This window comes from Vespa crabro, chromosome 2, assembly GCF_910589235.1.
Source record: "Vespa crabro chromosome 2, iyVesCrab1.2, whole genome shotgun sequence".
Lineage (NCBI taxonomy): Eukaryota > Metazoa > Arthropoda > Insecta > Hymenoptera > Vespidae > Vespa > Vespa crabro.
In genome coordinates, this window is record NC_060956.1 from 9,616,616 (window position 1) to 9,632,853 (window position 16,238).

At 26.8% G+C, this 16,238-nt stretch overlaps 2 protein-coding genes across 5 annotated transcripts; both read right to left on the reverse strand.

The window, feature by feature from the left end:
* Positions 1 to 117: 117 nt before the first annotated feature.
* On the reverse strand, positions 118 to 12,104 carry LOC124433108 (ATP-citrate synthase). Of its 3 annotated transcripts, none has more exons than XM_046982715.1 (12): positions 7,625 to 7,782; positions 6,965 to 7,187; positions 4,488 to 4,842; positions 4,197 to 4,390; positions 3,799 to 4,109; positions 3,345 to 3,663; positions 2,836 to 3,271; positions 2,412 to 2,737; positions 1,814 to 2,333; positions 1,421 to 1,726; positions 920 to 1,337; positions 118 to 841 (listed from the first exon to the last, which is right to left on the reverse strand). In XM_046982715.1, the coding sequence occupies exons 3-12, from the start codon at positions 4,827 to 4,829 to the stop codon at positions 750 to 752; spliced, it is 3,264 nt and encodes a 1,087-aa protein (XP_046838671.1). In that variant the 5' UTR covers positions 4,830 to 4,842; positions 6,965 to 7,187; positions 7,625 to 7,782; the 3' UTR covers positions 118 to 749. The 3 variants fall into 3 exon arrangements, with proteins under 3 accessions (XP_046838671.1, XP_046838670.1, XP_046838669.1); XM_046982714.1 differs by having other exon boundaries at positions 6,889 to 7,187; XM_046982713.1 differs by lacking the exons at positions 6,965 to 7,187; positions 7,625 to 7,782 and adding an exon at positions 11,839 to 12,104.
* A 660-nt stretch (positions 12,105 to 12,764) lies between these two features.
* LOC124433111 (serine/threonine-protein kinase 16) lies at positions 12,765 to 15,285 on the reverse strand. Of its 2 annotated transcripts, none has more exons than XM_046982719.1 (7): positions 15,085 to 15,285; positions 14,659 to 14,927; positions 14,182 to 14,416; positions 13,901 to 14,105; positions 13,672 to 13,826; positions 13,455 to 13,589; positions 12,765 to 13,378 (listed from the first exon to the last, which is right to left on the reverse strand). In XM_046982719.1, the coding sequence occupies exons 2-7, from the start codon at positions 14,766 to 14,768 to the stop codon at positions 13,262 to 13,264; spliced, it is 957 nt and encodes a 318-aa protein (XP_046838675.1). In that variant the 5' UTR covers positions 14,769 to 14,927; positions 15,085 to 15,285; the 3' UTR covers positions 12,765 to 13,261. The 2 variants fall into 2 exon arrangements, with proteins under 2 accessions (XP_046838675.1, XP_046838674.1); XM_046982718.1 differs by having other exon boundaries at positions 15,027 to 15,285.
* Between the last annotated feature and the right edge of the window lie 953 nt (positions 15,286 to 16,238).

Consider the following 16,238-nt stretch of genomic DNA (forward strand, 5'->3'; position numbering starts at 1 on the left):
TTAATTTTTTGAAACATATTAGAATATATCATATAACAATCACTTTGGATTACCTGTTAACAAAATAATTTTTAACAGGGATTTGTGGTATTAAAAACTTAAAGAATAATACATACATAAATGTTATACACATATTTACTACTATTTTTTCCATACATAAAATGCGAAAGACCCTCTGTTATCTTGTGCACATAATTGTACATATAATGTATACAAGTTAGTACTTTTCTAACAAAAGATATTATTACAATCAAAAATGAATAGACTGATGCGTATGTTCATTGAACTAAAGAAGACATTTTGTGCAGTTTCAGATAGATGAATAAACATATTTAAAGAAACTATTATATGTCACAAAATGTGTATATATGTTTTTAATTAGAATTACAAATGCATATTATGGAATGTTTTATGAATTTTTTAAATATATAAAACATTATAAATGCAACAGATAACCATCAACTTTTACTTTATAACTTTCTTATATAATCTTAAATATATTCGTATATCGTTCGGTATAGTTCACCAAGATCTCTTGCTATTCTCATTAAGACATAACATACTGCTACTGCAGAATACTTTTTATGTTATTAGACAATAATTTTTCATCTAAATGAATGTGATATTGATTCCAAGGATCAGTGATCCTATAGCAATAAAATAATTATAAAAAGCACAATTGTTGTTGCAAGCATTGATGACTCATTGCTTTCCTTTTATGATGAGATCTTATTATGCGATGAGATAGTTCAATTATATTGCTCTGGTAATACATAAGAAATATCGTCCCATGGATGGCGATAAAGACCTTGTTTCAATCTCTTCTGATCCATGTAATGACCTAAAATTATTATGTAATTAATTAATGCTCGTATTACGTATTAAATTTAATGTTGTAATAAGGGATCATTAGCATTACCTATAAAACCTATACTTCTGCCAAGTACAAAAAGACTGTTTATAGCTCCAATTTCTATATATTCTTCTGCTTCTTCTCTCGTGAAACTTCCACTATTTCTTAACATATCAACAAATGCACATGCTATAATACCATCCACATTAAGAATTAAATTAGGCTTTTTACTCGTTGTTATTTTTTCAACTTCCAATGCATATTCCACTAATGGTTTAGCAGGGAAATTCTCCAAAACAAATTCTTTTATAAGCTTCACGCGCATGTCTGGATTATTTATAGATTTTATACGATGTCCAATACCCATTATTAGTTTGCCTTTTTTACGAGTATTATTTACAAATTCTTGAGGATGCAAACCAGCATCATAGGCTTCAGAGAACATACGTGCAGCTCCATCCAGAGCTCCACCAAAACGATCACCCTATTGTATCGAATAAAATCTTTTATAAATTATGCTTATAGAACATTTATATTGTTTCATTATTAATTATTGTTACTACTTACTATAGTGAGGAGGCCAGAAACAAGAGAACTAACTAAATCTTTGCCTGCTCTGGCACATACAATAGTATTGTGAGCACCTGAAACTGCAGGTCCATGATCTGCAGTTAACATGAGCGACATTTCAAGAAATTTACAATAAGTAGCGGGTAAGCAACGTTGGAACCACAAAAGAGAAACAACACCACCGATTCCTACGTTTTGTTTCAGAACTTCTGTGACGGGCATACCAGCATATAGAAGTTCTTGACCACGTTCATCGCAAATGGATGTCATAAATGATGCAGGTTTTCGTATTAAACCAAGTTCCTACATTAATGAAAAGTTCGATGAAAAAGATAAATAACAAATATTGCTTGACTTTTCATCGCAACATAAAAAAAGGAATTATTTTACCCTGGCCCAATTATAATCCATAGGTACTGTTGGTGGTGGAACTTCTGGTGCTGGAACGATCGTTCCATCTTTTACGAGCTCTTGATAAACGGTCTGGATAAGATCACCAAGATTATCAAAACTATTAGGAACATAGGCACCAGCTGTTTTCAAAGCTGCATTTTTGGCCGATGCTGTTTCTACATTACTGTTAGCAATGGAACCAGCATGACCAAATTGTACTTCAGAAGTAAACATGCTTGCACAAGTGCCAATACACCAAGCGATCAACGGTTTTGTGATTTTCCTTGATTTAATAGCTTGGCACACTTCATATTCTTCTATGCCACCAACTTCACCAAGAAGTACAATGAGTTTAGCATCAGGATTACTTTGATAACGCATGATATGATCCATGAATGTGGTGCCTGGATATCGATCACCTCCAATTGCAACACCTTCCAAAACACCGTTGGAGGCTTTGGAAATTATATTGTTTAATTCATTAGACATACCACCAGAACGAGAAACATATGCAACACTAAAAATAATATATATAATATGTTCTAATTATATCACGATAAAAATATAATTATACGATATTAATAATTAAAATTACCTTCCAGGTCTGTACAATTTGCTATGAAGAATATTATCTGTCATACCGCCTGTATTGCCAATTTTGAAACAACCAGGTTTAACACCACCGACTGTAGCTGGTCCGATAATTGTTACATTTTTCTGTTGTGCCAACAGAATTATTTTCCTAGTCATATTTTCAGGTATACCTTCCGCGATAATTGCGATTGTTCTAATTTGCGGAAATTGTAATGTTTCAACCGTACTATCATATGCGGATCTTAAAGAGGCAAATGTTATCATGACGTCTGCATCGTTATGTTTCGTCATCGCATCTTTCATTTGTTTGTACACGGGTATAAGAACCTGACAAAAAAGTAAATATATTCTTAAATTATTTAGAAAAGATAACAATCATTATATAATTAAAAAATAGCATTGGTAAAATAGCTCGGAAAGCTTACTTCTTTATGACCCCAATAAAATTTCTGTTTATGGTCTCCTGTGAATGGATATACCATAGCAGCTACGGATGGTTCTGATCTTCGACAAACGAAGTCAAAATCTAACATAGTTTGAACAGCTCTGGTTTGCATACCCCAAATAATAGCTCTAGTTTTATTGTTAAATAATTGTTTCGGTTTTAAACCGTCTACAGTATCACTTGCTTTTAATTTTGTTTGTTCTGTGATAGATGTAGACGAAGTACTTTTTGAAGGAACAGAAGGTCCAACATCTTGACCAGAAGGTAACAAGAAATTTGCGGTTGAAAATTCTTGAGCCTCTGGATCTGGAATCGGTTTTTTTCCTAGAGCCATAGCGCATATAGCTGTCATATGCGTTTCCGGACCAAACACATGAACTGGAATACCTAAACGTCTTCCAACTTCACGTATAATTCTACAAAAATAATTTTCTCAATAAGCTTGAATAATCGAAGCAATAGTCGATCATATAACAAATTGGTATCTACCTTAGGCCTTCTTGGTAATTAGGCCCTGCTCTTCTTACGAATATTTTTATATTATATTCTACGAGTTTAGGCTGATATCCTTGAAGTGCCGTTACGATTCCTTTAAATGTTGCAGCTACATTTGTAAAATTAGCAATTCCTCCACCAATTATTAACACCTTCCCTTCTGGATGCTTTTCTTTTGTCATTAGACTCAAAATAGTTTTAGCATATTCATATGTTTGTTGTTCTGTAGGCGCACCTGAATATTCTCCATAATTTGCTAATTCGTTAGCTGCACCCAAATCACAGATCGTATCGGAATATATTACAGAAGCGCCTAAAAGATTTGAAATTTCAGTATAGTTTAACAGCATATGAGAAGAATAAGAAAAGGAAATGACTTCACAATGACAATCACAATTTGGCTAGAATAAGCCAGATTAATTACTTAAATGACACTGCTTTTACTGACCACCACCAGCAACCATTGTCCATATACGTCCACTTGGGTTTAAGATAGTTAATTTCAGACTAGCTCCAGATTTAGCATCCAAGTCTGCTATGTACGCCTCTTCAGGATATGCATCTCGTCCAAAAGGAGGTGGATAGTCGATTTCGCCCCAATCTGGTTTGCATATAAAATCGGCGGCTGTATCTAACTTCGCAGCGAGATCCAATATATAAATTCCATTATTTGTTACTACTAATGGATTAATTTCTAAATAAGTAAAATATAAATTAGCATAAAATGTATAGAGAGCTTCTATGAAAGTTGCAACCATTCTGAAACAAAATATCAAAATATTATTGCGATCGTAATTTATAAATAAATTATTCATCTATTATTTATTTACGATCGAATACACTTACTCTTGTTTTTCATCTGTCACGTTTACTAATAATTTATTTATAAGCGTGTCTCGATCTGCTAATTCACTGTCCACCGGAATATCTAGTTTTAAAGCTTTAGAATCAACGTCCCCGATATCAACACCTCCTTCATGATGGAATAATATTGAATCGGCTTTCCGATGAGAATATATGCACACATAATATTCCTCTTCCTGTGACATTAATCCACAAGTATATCATATATTAAGAAAAAGTTCAAATCAAAATTTGATAGATCAATCAATGTTCAAGATAATATATAAAACTCACTGGTTTGTGAGGAACAAAAGGCTCGATGATAAATGTCTTCAGTTTTCCTGTTGCCTTTCCTACTTGCTGTTCTTTGTTCATTCGTTCTCCGATCCATTTCTTCACAGTATTTAAATCAACATTGACTTTTATCAAACCTAGTTTCCCACGACGTTTGATCAACTGATCCGGTTTCACGACCAATTTCTCCGTTTTCAACCATGGATGATCAACAACGAGATCAGTCCAATTTGTCTTCTCTGTGACGATCGCAAAACGTAATTTTGCAGCTTGCGTACCCGAAGGAAACTTACGATTGATGAGATCTTTTCCTGTTGCTTCACGAATTGCTTTTGCCGACATGTCTTATTAATTTCTGTAGATAAAAAAAAGTTTTGATTTTATTATATATGCTAACTGATATAAAAAATATTTCAATCGATTTTACAAACTTGTATAAGTTATATATTATTTTTTGTAGATAAAAAATGAATTGATATTTTCAAAATAGAGAAAATCAATGTCGATTGATTCAAACTAAAAAGATAGAGAAGAATGATCTTGATTTTTTAAAGCATAAATAAAACGTCGCAGAATAAAAAGTTGATAAACCGCATTCCACGTGTGGACCAATAAAACAATTCAAACCTACAGTGTTCATATTTTTGCGTAAAAGTAATATTTATTTTAAATTATATTAAAACTAAAATGCAACAAGTTGATATTTTTTTGCATGACATGTATATAGACGTAGATATTTTTTACATAGTTATCTTAATACTTTCTTACTCACTGTTTCACGGTTACAAAAACAGTCGTTAATTAGTTAGTCACAAAAATCATGTATATATTTTCAACAAAAGATACTTTTTTAAAATTTTTCTCAATACATTAATTTTTTTTATTAAATAAAATATTTTAAGTACATAAATTTCTATATTTTAAATTGCTTTTTGTATAATTTGTATAAATGTAATACAAATTTTATATTTTTTATAAATCAATTTTTACATAAATGTTTATGCACGATACGCATCCATTATGTAAAAAGAAACCCAAGATACGTCTATATATATACATATATGCATATCGCTAATTTCTATGCAAGAAAACTTTGTTACATTATTTAATATCGCTTTTTTTAAATACTTAGTATAAAATTTTACAGTTGATTTTCTAAATATTCAGTAAAAGTAAGAACTTTTAATTGTTGTATCAATTAAAATCTCTTTTTTGTCAGACAATTGCAGATTAAACAATTTCTCTATTTTCTTATCATACGTTTTTAATTTATCAATTATACAAAAATTTGTTTATTGCAAACATTTTAAATCCAAATTATTTTGGATAATCAACTTTCTACTCTCTTTTATCTAATTAAACTACGAGATTTGTGCTCTCTTATTATACTTATAGTCCTTTCTTATGATTTTTTTGGGGAATTATATCAATTGGACCATTGATATCATAAGTTAAAATAACAACAAAATGTAGTAATCATTATAATTATGCAACTTCCTAACTATAAAAATCAGGTTTAAAAATGAAACAAACTTTTATAATAGATTTTGTAATTATTGAGTTCATTTTATTCATGTATAAATATTATTTACGTAGGTAAATGGTCAAAAAGGTAAAAGATCAAAAACATGCAAAAAGAAAATAAAAAAACGTCTACAATATATACATCACGTTTCTTTCACATGTTCACATATTATCGCATTATGTTCATTTTGGAAAGAGACGGAAACGAAATGATTGGTTCAAATAAATATTTCCATAACATAAATGTTAAAAAGAGACATGTATTACATAAGCACGCTTACATTTATCTTCAAAGTGAATATCTTAAGTTCAATGTCTTCCAGCAATATATGTAATTGCTATATCGAATATTTCACAAATACACGTAAGCAGTGCATATAAGTGAAAGGTTTAATAAATAGACAAAAATCGTGATGTATGTAGTAATAATTCACTCGCAAAATCTAAAGAAGTTGCATTTAAAAAAGAGTGATAAGAAAAAAAAGAGAAAATAAACTAAAAAAGAACAAAATGTATTTAAAGAGTCGGTTGAAAGTCTAAAGTATAAATAAAAGAGAAAAAAGCCGATTCACGTTACTACATTATTAACAGTACACATTTGACATTAGATGTAAATTAAAAGAAATATATAATTTTAGAATTTTATTAGATTAAAGATTAGATTAAATTTAAAAAAATATAGAATTTTAGAATTTTATTAGAATAAAAGAAATATATGATTTTTATTAATGAAAATACGAAAACAAGAATAAATAATAAAAAATAAAAAGAATAAGATGTATTAATATTGAAAGGAAAAAAATAAAATAAAATAAAAAATTCTTTGAAAAACATTCGCAACAACATTCACGTAAAAAACAGTATTATAAATCTCGACCTTGCTATCAAAGCGTAATTAGTACTTTATTATTCCTTTCCTTTCACTGTGTTCTTTTCTTGATATTTTCGCTTACATCGATAGAGAATATAAAACGTCCAACTTAGCTGGTGGATTATAACCGACTGAATGTGAGTCGCGCTTTAACTCAACCAAACGTGTTTTATGTGCGGCGCTACTTCACGTTCCATTATCTAGAAAGACTTCATATTCTATTTTTTTCTAAATTTTTCTTCTTTCATGGTTTCCTCCTTGCACGAAACGATTGTACATCCATAACAATATAACAATATAAATATCTATAGACAAAATTTAAAATGTGAAATATACGATGGTTTTTCTTTTCATGTATATATAGATTCTATATATACAATTTCTACACGTGTATCTATCGATAACTATGAAAGAGATTAATAAAATCATATATTTTTTTTGTAACAAAATAATTTACTACATCATAATAATTTATCGACTCCATATAAATCATTCAGAAATGGTATAAATACTTGTTTCATGATTTTTCCGCGTAATCATATATAAAATTTGAAAAAAGTTCATGGATAACTTTCAGAGCGGCCTGTTAGAATGGATAATTTATTCGATATTTTTTTCTTATATCTTTTTGCATTGTTAAAAGTTATAATTGAAAGTTGCTCAACTTTATACACAAGAGATTCATTTTTGGTAGTAGTGACAATGTTAAAAGTGTTTGCGTGAATAATTATGATATAAGTACCGTAAGACATCATACGATGCATCTGCTGTAATATCTTATCGTTCTTTTATAAAAACAGGCAAGAAGATGGCAATGACCTCGACCTTATGATCATATCTTTCAACCTGTATTTTCTCATATATTTGTTTTTTTTCTTTCAAAACCTTTAGTAAATCGTTTATATGCACATTTCGTTCGAATACACCTGCTGATTACGTAAATTAATGATTATGTAAAATAAGTATAATAAGAATGCACATTAATCGGAAGTGGATCTTGTATTTATTATTTTTTTTTTTTTTTTTTAATTACTTGTCGATTTTGTATATCTATTCAAATATTTCTTACAAAAAGGAATTTATTCTTTAAAAATAGTGGAATATAAATTTAAAGAGACCTTGAAACTTTATAACTCGTAACGTGTCATTTTAATTATTTATTTTCATTATAATTTTGAATCAAATAGCTTTTTAATCCTCTATAACTTGACTTTTTTATTTGTAAAAGAAAAAAGAAAAAAGGAAAAAGAAAAAAGAAAAAGAAAAAAGAAAAAAAATATATATTTATATATATATATATATAACGTAACGTAAACTTATAACATAATTTATATTTAGCAAATCGTAATCTTTCAATATGAACGAAGAACGAATTTTGTAGCAAAAAAAAAAAAAAAAATTTCAAAAATAGATATATATGAACATGTAATTTCAATATCATATACCGTTATGAAGGGTTAATGAGACTCGGTCAGTCATCAGTCAATAGCTTTCACTTAAAAAAATGTGTACTCGTTCGTGATATCACAAACACGATTTCTCGAGATCATTTTTTTATTCTCAAATATTCTTCCAATCAATAGATATCCTTCAATTTTTTTGCGTTTTGATAATCAGAAAAAAGTCTAGAAAATGTCAAAATGATTTAATCTTCTATGTTAGAGATGTTTACGAAATAAAGATAGAAAGAAAAAGAAAAGACGACATACATAAAACATAACATAAGATCACGATTACGGATTCCCTATTATATGTATATTCCATATTAGTTATTTACATAGTTTCATGGAAAGTTCCGACTCACGAACAAGCACTTCCTTCACGTACTCGATAAATCCCTCCAAAGTTCGATAATATTCTTATTTAGAGAGAGGAAGAACAAAAAATCAAATCCTTTCATTTTAAAGTATTAATAATAATTTTATATAATATGAGAAAACAAAAGTAATAAGAAAAATCTATTCGATTAGATTCATTTTCACAATAAATAATTTTTTATGTAATAATATCGAAATAGGCTTGAATGATCGTATTCTTTGTATGTAGTTTTATCTGCTCGAAAAAAAAAGAAAACAAATATAGAAACAAAAAAAAATAATATCGACTTCTTGGAGAAAAAATGATTCGGAGAAGAGATTAAATATTGTAAGACTATTAATTTTAATATAGAAAAAAATTCGATTTTTTAACCTCGTTTTACATATTATAATTTTACGATAAAAGTCACTCTCTGGCCTTATTTTCTTCATTTTTTTCGTCTATGAATTCAAATGCAAATATAAAGAACATATAAATTGGCGTTAATTATTACTAAAACTAGAAAGTAAATTTTCAAATCCTAATCTATTATATTGTTACCTTAACACACCAAATTCTATTAGCTGCACTTTAATTGACATTTATTTCTTAAATCGCATTTTATTTTTCCTTGTTACATACACACACACAGAATATTTAAAACCCCGGGAAATTATATGACGAAAAATTTAGATATAAAGAATTTGCTTGATTTCAGAAATGTCTACTTTTTTAACGAAATTAGAGTAACGTGTAGAATTACTTGCTTAATCAAACGATTTAATTATAATATTAGTGATGTGTAAAAATATAATTTAAAAATTTCGAATATGCAAAAATTTTATACATCTATTACCGAGTTGAATGCTTGACTCGTGAACATATTATTATACACCTGTACATACATCGCAATACAATTACCTCTAGTGTTTCAATGAAACACACTTCGAAAAAAATTTATGGATATATGTAGATTATGTTGTTGAAGAAACTTAAGTATTTATTGTATGACAATATATATATATATATATATATATATATATATATATATAAATATAAATATTTATAAATATATAAGGCACTTCTTTGAAAATTTGTATCTAATTTATCGAAAAAAAAAAAAGAAAAAAAAAACGGATATATTTTGATAACTGAAGTATTAATCTCATTGTCTAGTTAAACGATTTATTTGATCAAAACCTTGACCTCTAAAATAATAAGCGTGAATATGTTAAGTACTTAAATAGGTTTTGACACATCTGATATATTTGTTTACTTTTTGTCACTATTTTTTACATATTTATATATTTACATTATCAATATAAAATGTATTATTTAGTTATAAAATAAATTATTTCTGATATAAGATGTCATATCCATGCAGAATATACGTATATTATAAGATAAAATAAATATTATATGTTTTCTTCTATGCTTTTATTTTTACGTAAAGATCGTTTATAATGATCAAAAATTAATTTTTCTTTCTTTGTTAAATATAACCGAATTTATTTCATGTTTATTCTTTCTTTGGTCAGTTTAAATTCAATTGATTCTGAACATTATGCGAGATTCCAAATCGAAAATAACATAATTAATGTTTTCTATGAAAAAGTGCCAAAAGACCAAAGAGAAAAACATTTTATTCGTAAAATATATACTGAATTATTACGTTAACGATTAAAAAATTTGTTCACCAAAGATGAAATTTTGTTTCACATTGTATGAAAAAAAGAAAAAAAATTATGTAAAATAATTGATTGACAACTTAATGACCATAAAATAATGAAATATTTTAAAAGTAATATTTCGAAGGTTTTTATAAATATTATCGAAAGATATAAGTTAACACAATCTTATTTTAAAGAATATTTTAATTCTATATTCTTAAAAATTAAGGAAGTTAGAAATATTGAAGCAGAAAAATTATGCAAACGAATTAGTATGATTGTTCTATCAATTTGTTATTATCAGTTGGTAATATTTATATTTACTTTTCCACCGTTTCAAACGATCCGCCAAAATCCGTCTAAGTATATATATCGTTTTAGAGTTATAAATAAATACATACATTAAGAAAATATAGAATCATAAAGACATTTACGTAAATACGTTCGTTTCGAAGAAAAAATAAAGAAGAAAACGTAAAAAGAATGACATTCTAATTACTTAATAAGTTTGTTTTCTTTTTTTTTATTTTGATATTTATGATTATGGTTTGTTTTAATGAAAAAATACTTTATTAGAATACATATAAAGATAAAAAAAAAATAAAGATATTATATTTTATTTAATTATATATATTGTAAACTTCTATTTAATTTATTATTATTTCTATTGAATTATTATTCTTCCTATTTGTTCTCCAAATATAAATCAATCTAGATGCTATAAGGAAACAAATCTTATCTATGAAATTGATATTATATATTGAAATATTTATATATATATATATATATATATATATATATATATATACATATATACATATACATATATACATATATAATTGATTATAATATAATCTTATACAGAAAATATAAAATATATCAAAATTTAATGTTCAATGTTGAAATTATAGTTTACTAATGAGCAATACTTTTGATAGAACAAATATTTATTGATATAAATATTTCAATATATAATATCAATTTCATAGATAACATTTATATATATATATATATATATATATATATATATATATATATATATATAAATCTATGAGCATAGATAAAATATCTTTCGGTGACTTATTAAGGTTTATGCAAAACAATTTGCAAACATTTTGATCTCCCAATTTTCCTCACTATTCATCAACTATATCAATATTATTAAAATTCAAACAATGTATATACTGTCTTATACACATATACGAATTAAATAACTGAACTTCCAACCAGTATACTGCCTGACGGATACAGGTTAATCATATTTGCACGTATCGTATGTTGCAGATAAAATAACATATGATAGTCAAACTATCAACATGATAATCATCAGTATAATCAAAACATGAACGAAATAAACGGCAATGAACCAATGAAAGTTGGTTGATTATTTTGATTAATAGTATGATCCCCAAGCCGATTTATCGGTCACATAAGAAAGGTTAGGAAACCTTGACGAAAAATAGAAACAGAATTAAATAGGATTACTTACGAAATACAATTAATATCAACAAGTACAAATGTACAACAGATGTTTAACGGAACTCTCCAACTCGAGAGAAAGCAAAAAAAATAATTTCTTTCTTCAATGTATGCTTGCCAATACTTGCTTCTACAAAAATTAGTTTAAACTGTTTCTTCCTTCTCTCTTTCTCTCTCTACAGCAACGCTACCACACGCCGGCATTCAAATAAATTTCACGCCATTTCGTGTATGTGTAACTTTGAATCTTGCTTGGTTTTATCGAAAATCATTGTAATAACGATGGTATTAAATGCATGAATATCGCTATATATACATTTTATTACATAATGTTAAATATGTCAAATATGTATAAACAATATTTTTTATATATTTCTGATGAGATTGGTAACACTTAAATGGTTATGACGTAACTAGTCATGACATTAACGTCATATCGTACGATCCTTCTTATAGACCATGTAATCGGGATCGATATAAAGCTTATTGACTTGAAAATGAGATCTATTTTTTAACACGTTTTTTTCGAAGAAAATAAAGTTTTTTCAAAACTTTGCCAGAACAATGTCGAAAATTAAACCTTCGTCTTTAAAATGAGATTTTTTTCATTAAAATCGGTCAAGAATTATTCATGATGTACTGTTCTCATTAATGGCATAAACAATTAAAAAACCAGAGCTGGTAAACAACCTTAAAAACCTCAATAGTACTTATATAAGTTATTATTTGTTTCTTATTGATTTTTTCTTTATAAAAGATTTTTAACGTTGATAAAAAAAAATTTTTACAAAAAATAAAATTTAATCACACAAGTATTTTTAATGTATCATGTATTAAAGCATTTGCATTTAAAAGAAATTCATTTTATACTCAATTACATGTATATTAAAAACATATATGTATTAATTATAAAACTATATTATATATTAATTAATATATTCATAATATCTTTTTATTTTTATAGCAAACTAAAGAAATAACATACGATTTATCATTTGTTTAATTAACGTTTCTGTTAAGGAAATACTACCTCTGAATAAGATTTAGTCTTATAGTAATATCCAGATAAGGATAATTTCTTAAATAGTTCCTATATAATTACATAGTCTCTGATCATTTATAAAAATGTAATATGAAAGTCATTTGTTCATTATTTAACAGTTTTATAAAAGCACTATAAATGCATATTAATATATTCTGGACGTTTGAATCTTTACAATTTTACTCATTGGACATAGTTTTAGCGTAATTTATCCATGAGTGTATTGATAACTTATTTATGAAAATTATATTTCATTCCGTTCAGTGTATAAAAATCTATCACTGCTCTATTCACTTTATTCATCATTCAAAATTTTTGAACTTGTAACAAAAAATCTATTTTTTTTGTATAAACTTAAAGCAGAAATATATCTAATTTGTTAACCCTAAAATTACACTCTACCTTCAAATTTTGCTATAGTATCATGCACACTTTCTATTACACTATATATATAAGGCCGCTCCATTGGATTAACTTTTAACATGGAGAGAATTAAATTTTGCATATCCTAAAAAGTAAAATTTTATGTAATTATAAATTGTACTAAATTATTATATCATATATAAAAATGTTTACACACATACTTCATTATAAGGTGCTTCTTCTGGAAATGTAATATTCGCACTTATAACAGCAAGTGCCACACTATCTCCTCTTTCATAAACGGTGTCAAAAGGAGACTTGAAGTAACATAAAGCATATAGAATACAACCCAAAGACTAAAACAAATTAAAATGAATAGATTACTCATTTTTTGGTGATAAATAAGTTAATTACTTAGATACATAACTAAACATTTACCCAAATATCTGTTCGTTCATCAATCATACAATAGCTTTCAACATTGAATAGCTCTGGTGCTCTATAGGGCATTGAACATCTTTCAGCTGCTATATCTTGCAATGTTTGAGCTGCTTGATTACCACAAACTTTAACTCTTGCTGGTGCTACAGATCCTAAAATATTATATTATTGGTCAACATTATAACAATTTCATTCTTGATTTTCATTTCCTTTTACTTTTCTTTACCTAAATCCATTATAACAGGTATATCTTGATCATTCAAGACTATATTTGCTGTCTTTAGATCCCTATGTGCAAGAGGATTTGGCTTTGCCTCGTGAAAAGCTTTTACACCTTCGCATATTTGTAAAAAGATATTTAAAATATCTATGGGATTCATATAATCATTATTTTTAGCTCGTCTTTCTAATTCGTGTGCTAGTGTACCTCTCTGTGGATAAGTTAAAAAAATAATAACTTATAATAAATATATAGTGATATATTTTTAATAAATAATATAAACTCACATAATAATAAGGTAGTACAAGTAGTACTTCACTAGTTGCATTTACAACTGGATCTGCTGTTCCTTTGTGTGTGGAATCAATACATTCTATAACATTTGGATGCTTTACAAGACTATGATATTCTATTTCTTTTACTGCTATGTGCTGGTCTTCAGGCCCATGACAAACAATCTTTTTAATTGCATATTTTCTATGTGTTATATTATCTTCTACTAAAAGTACTGTACTAAATCCACTGTAATTTAAATACACATTCTAATATAATATTATTTTTGCTTTAATTCAAGACAGAAAATACTCTTGCCAATCTAATTCTGAAGTTACATATAATTATATTATTTAATTATATCGTATATAAACACAGGAACATATAAAGAAATTATACGTAAAATTTACATTCATGATATTGCGGTGCAAAGTACATACACAAAAGACTTAAATTTATGCAATAACAAATTTTTAAATATTTTAACTTGCCCTTCTCCCAGATGTTCGCGAACTGTATACTTTTTCGTATTTACAGTAATAGTTTCCTTGGCGCAAAGACATCCCATTTTTAGAATTAAACTCAGGCCAAGATTGTTCATTTTTAATGATACATAAAAATAGAGGAAACAAATTATTCACTCGGTACATATTCCCTTTTCATTAATATGTAAATATTGTGACACGCATCATGGAAACTTGCACCATACGAAGTCAGATAAGGTTAGAACAATTAAAGGGAATCCTTTCAACTCGAGTGTCTGAATTAAAAATTAAAATTAACTTCTAACGAAAAAATGTGTATAACATAATTCTAAGATATAATTTAATATATAAAATTATTTTTAATATTTTATTACATAATTATGTGACTACGTGATTATATATTTTATCAATTGTACACATGTAATACATTACTCTTTTACTAATAATGTTTATATTCTCTACTAGGTAATTCTCTAGTTCAGTAGGTTTATCTACTGATTATGTAGTTATTAACAAATATTCTTCTTTATCTTATTCTATCATAAGAAAGAATCTTATATAATTTTAGATAATGGGCTTCTAAACATTTTTTATCTTCGTTGTTAATCTGACATCAGCGCCAACGATAATCTATAGAAGCTCTAAGTGTTGTCAATGAATTAAGCGCATTTTTTCTCGATAAATTAAAGCCATAAATTGATAGAATATGATAATGCCAAACTATCAGATGAAAGATCTGATTATAAAAGATGTTTGTAAGATTTTTGTAACTATCATTATTAACAAGACCTCTTGCAAAATTATAGAATTTCCTCTATCTTGTATATATTTAATGTATAATTTTTCACGAACAATATAATATAACATGTACTGGGTGCGGTATTTAAATATCTGAATGGAATACCTAAATATCTGTTATTTATGGTTTTTTTTATAGAAACAATGCTCAGAATAAAGTTATACTATTTCAATGGATTCATCTGTCGATAGAAAGAATTCTTTCTCAAGTTTATTTATAGATTTCAGTTTGTCGATATTTTTTTTTAATGGTACTCCACAATTTTTTTGCTATAAAACAGTATTTATAAAGTAAATTAGTAAATTATATGCACAAGCATATGTATTATTTCATCTGTGAAAAAAAAAATGATAATAAATATGTAATACATCTAGAATAATTCATCTTCCAACTTCTTCTTCTAGTTTCAATAAAAAAAAAAAAAAAATAAAAAAAGAAAAAAACGACTATAGTTGAATAATTAGACATTTTCTTAAAATTCCACGAACTAATTATGCACAACTTAATACTTTTTTATTTAATATGAAGAGCTGCGAATTAATCCATGTAAGAAAAATCATAAGGTTTCATTTAAAAATAAAATGATTTTAAAATCTTGTAAAAAATGACCTTAAGAAAAAATTCTTTCCATTGTCAGATGTACTCTTTGAAATGGTGTAACTTTATTCTAAGCATTTTTTCCATAAAATCACAAATAACAGAGTTATTTATGTGTTCCTATTTAAATGCCGTACTCGGTACAATGAAAATTGTTAGATGTCAATTTGAACAAAATAAAGATATTTTT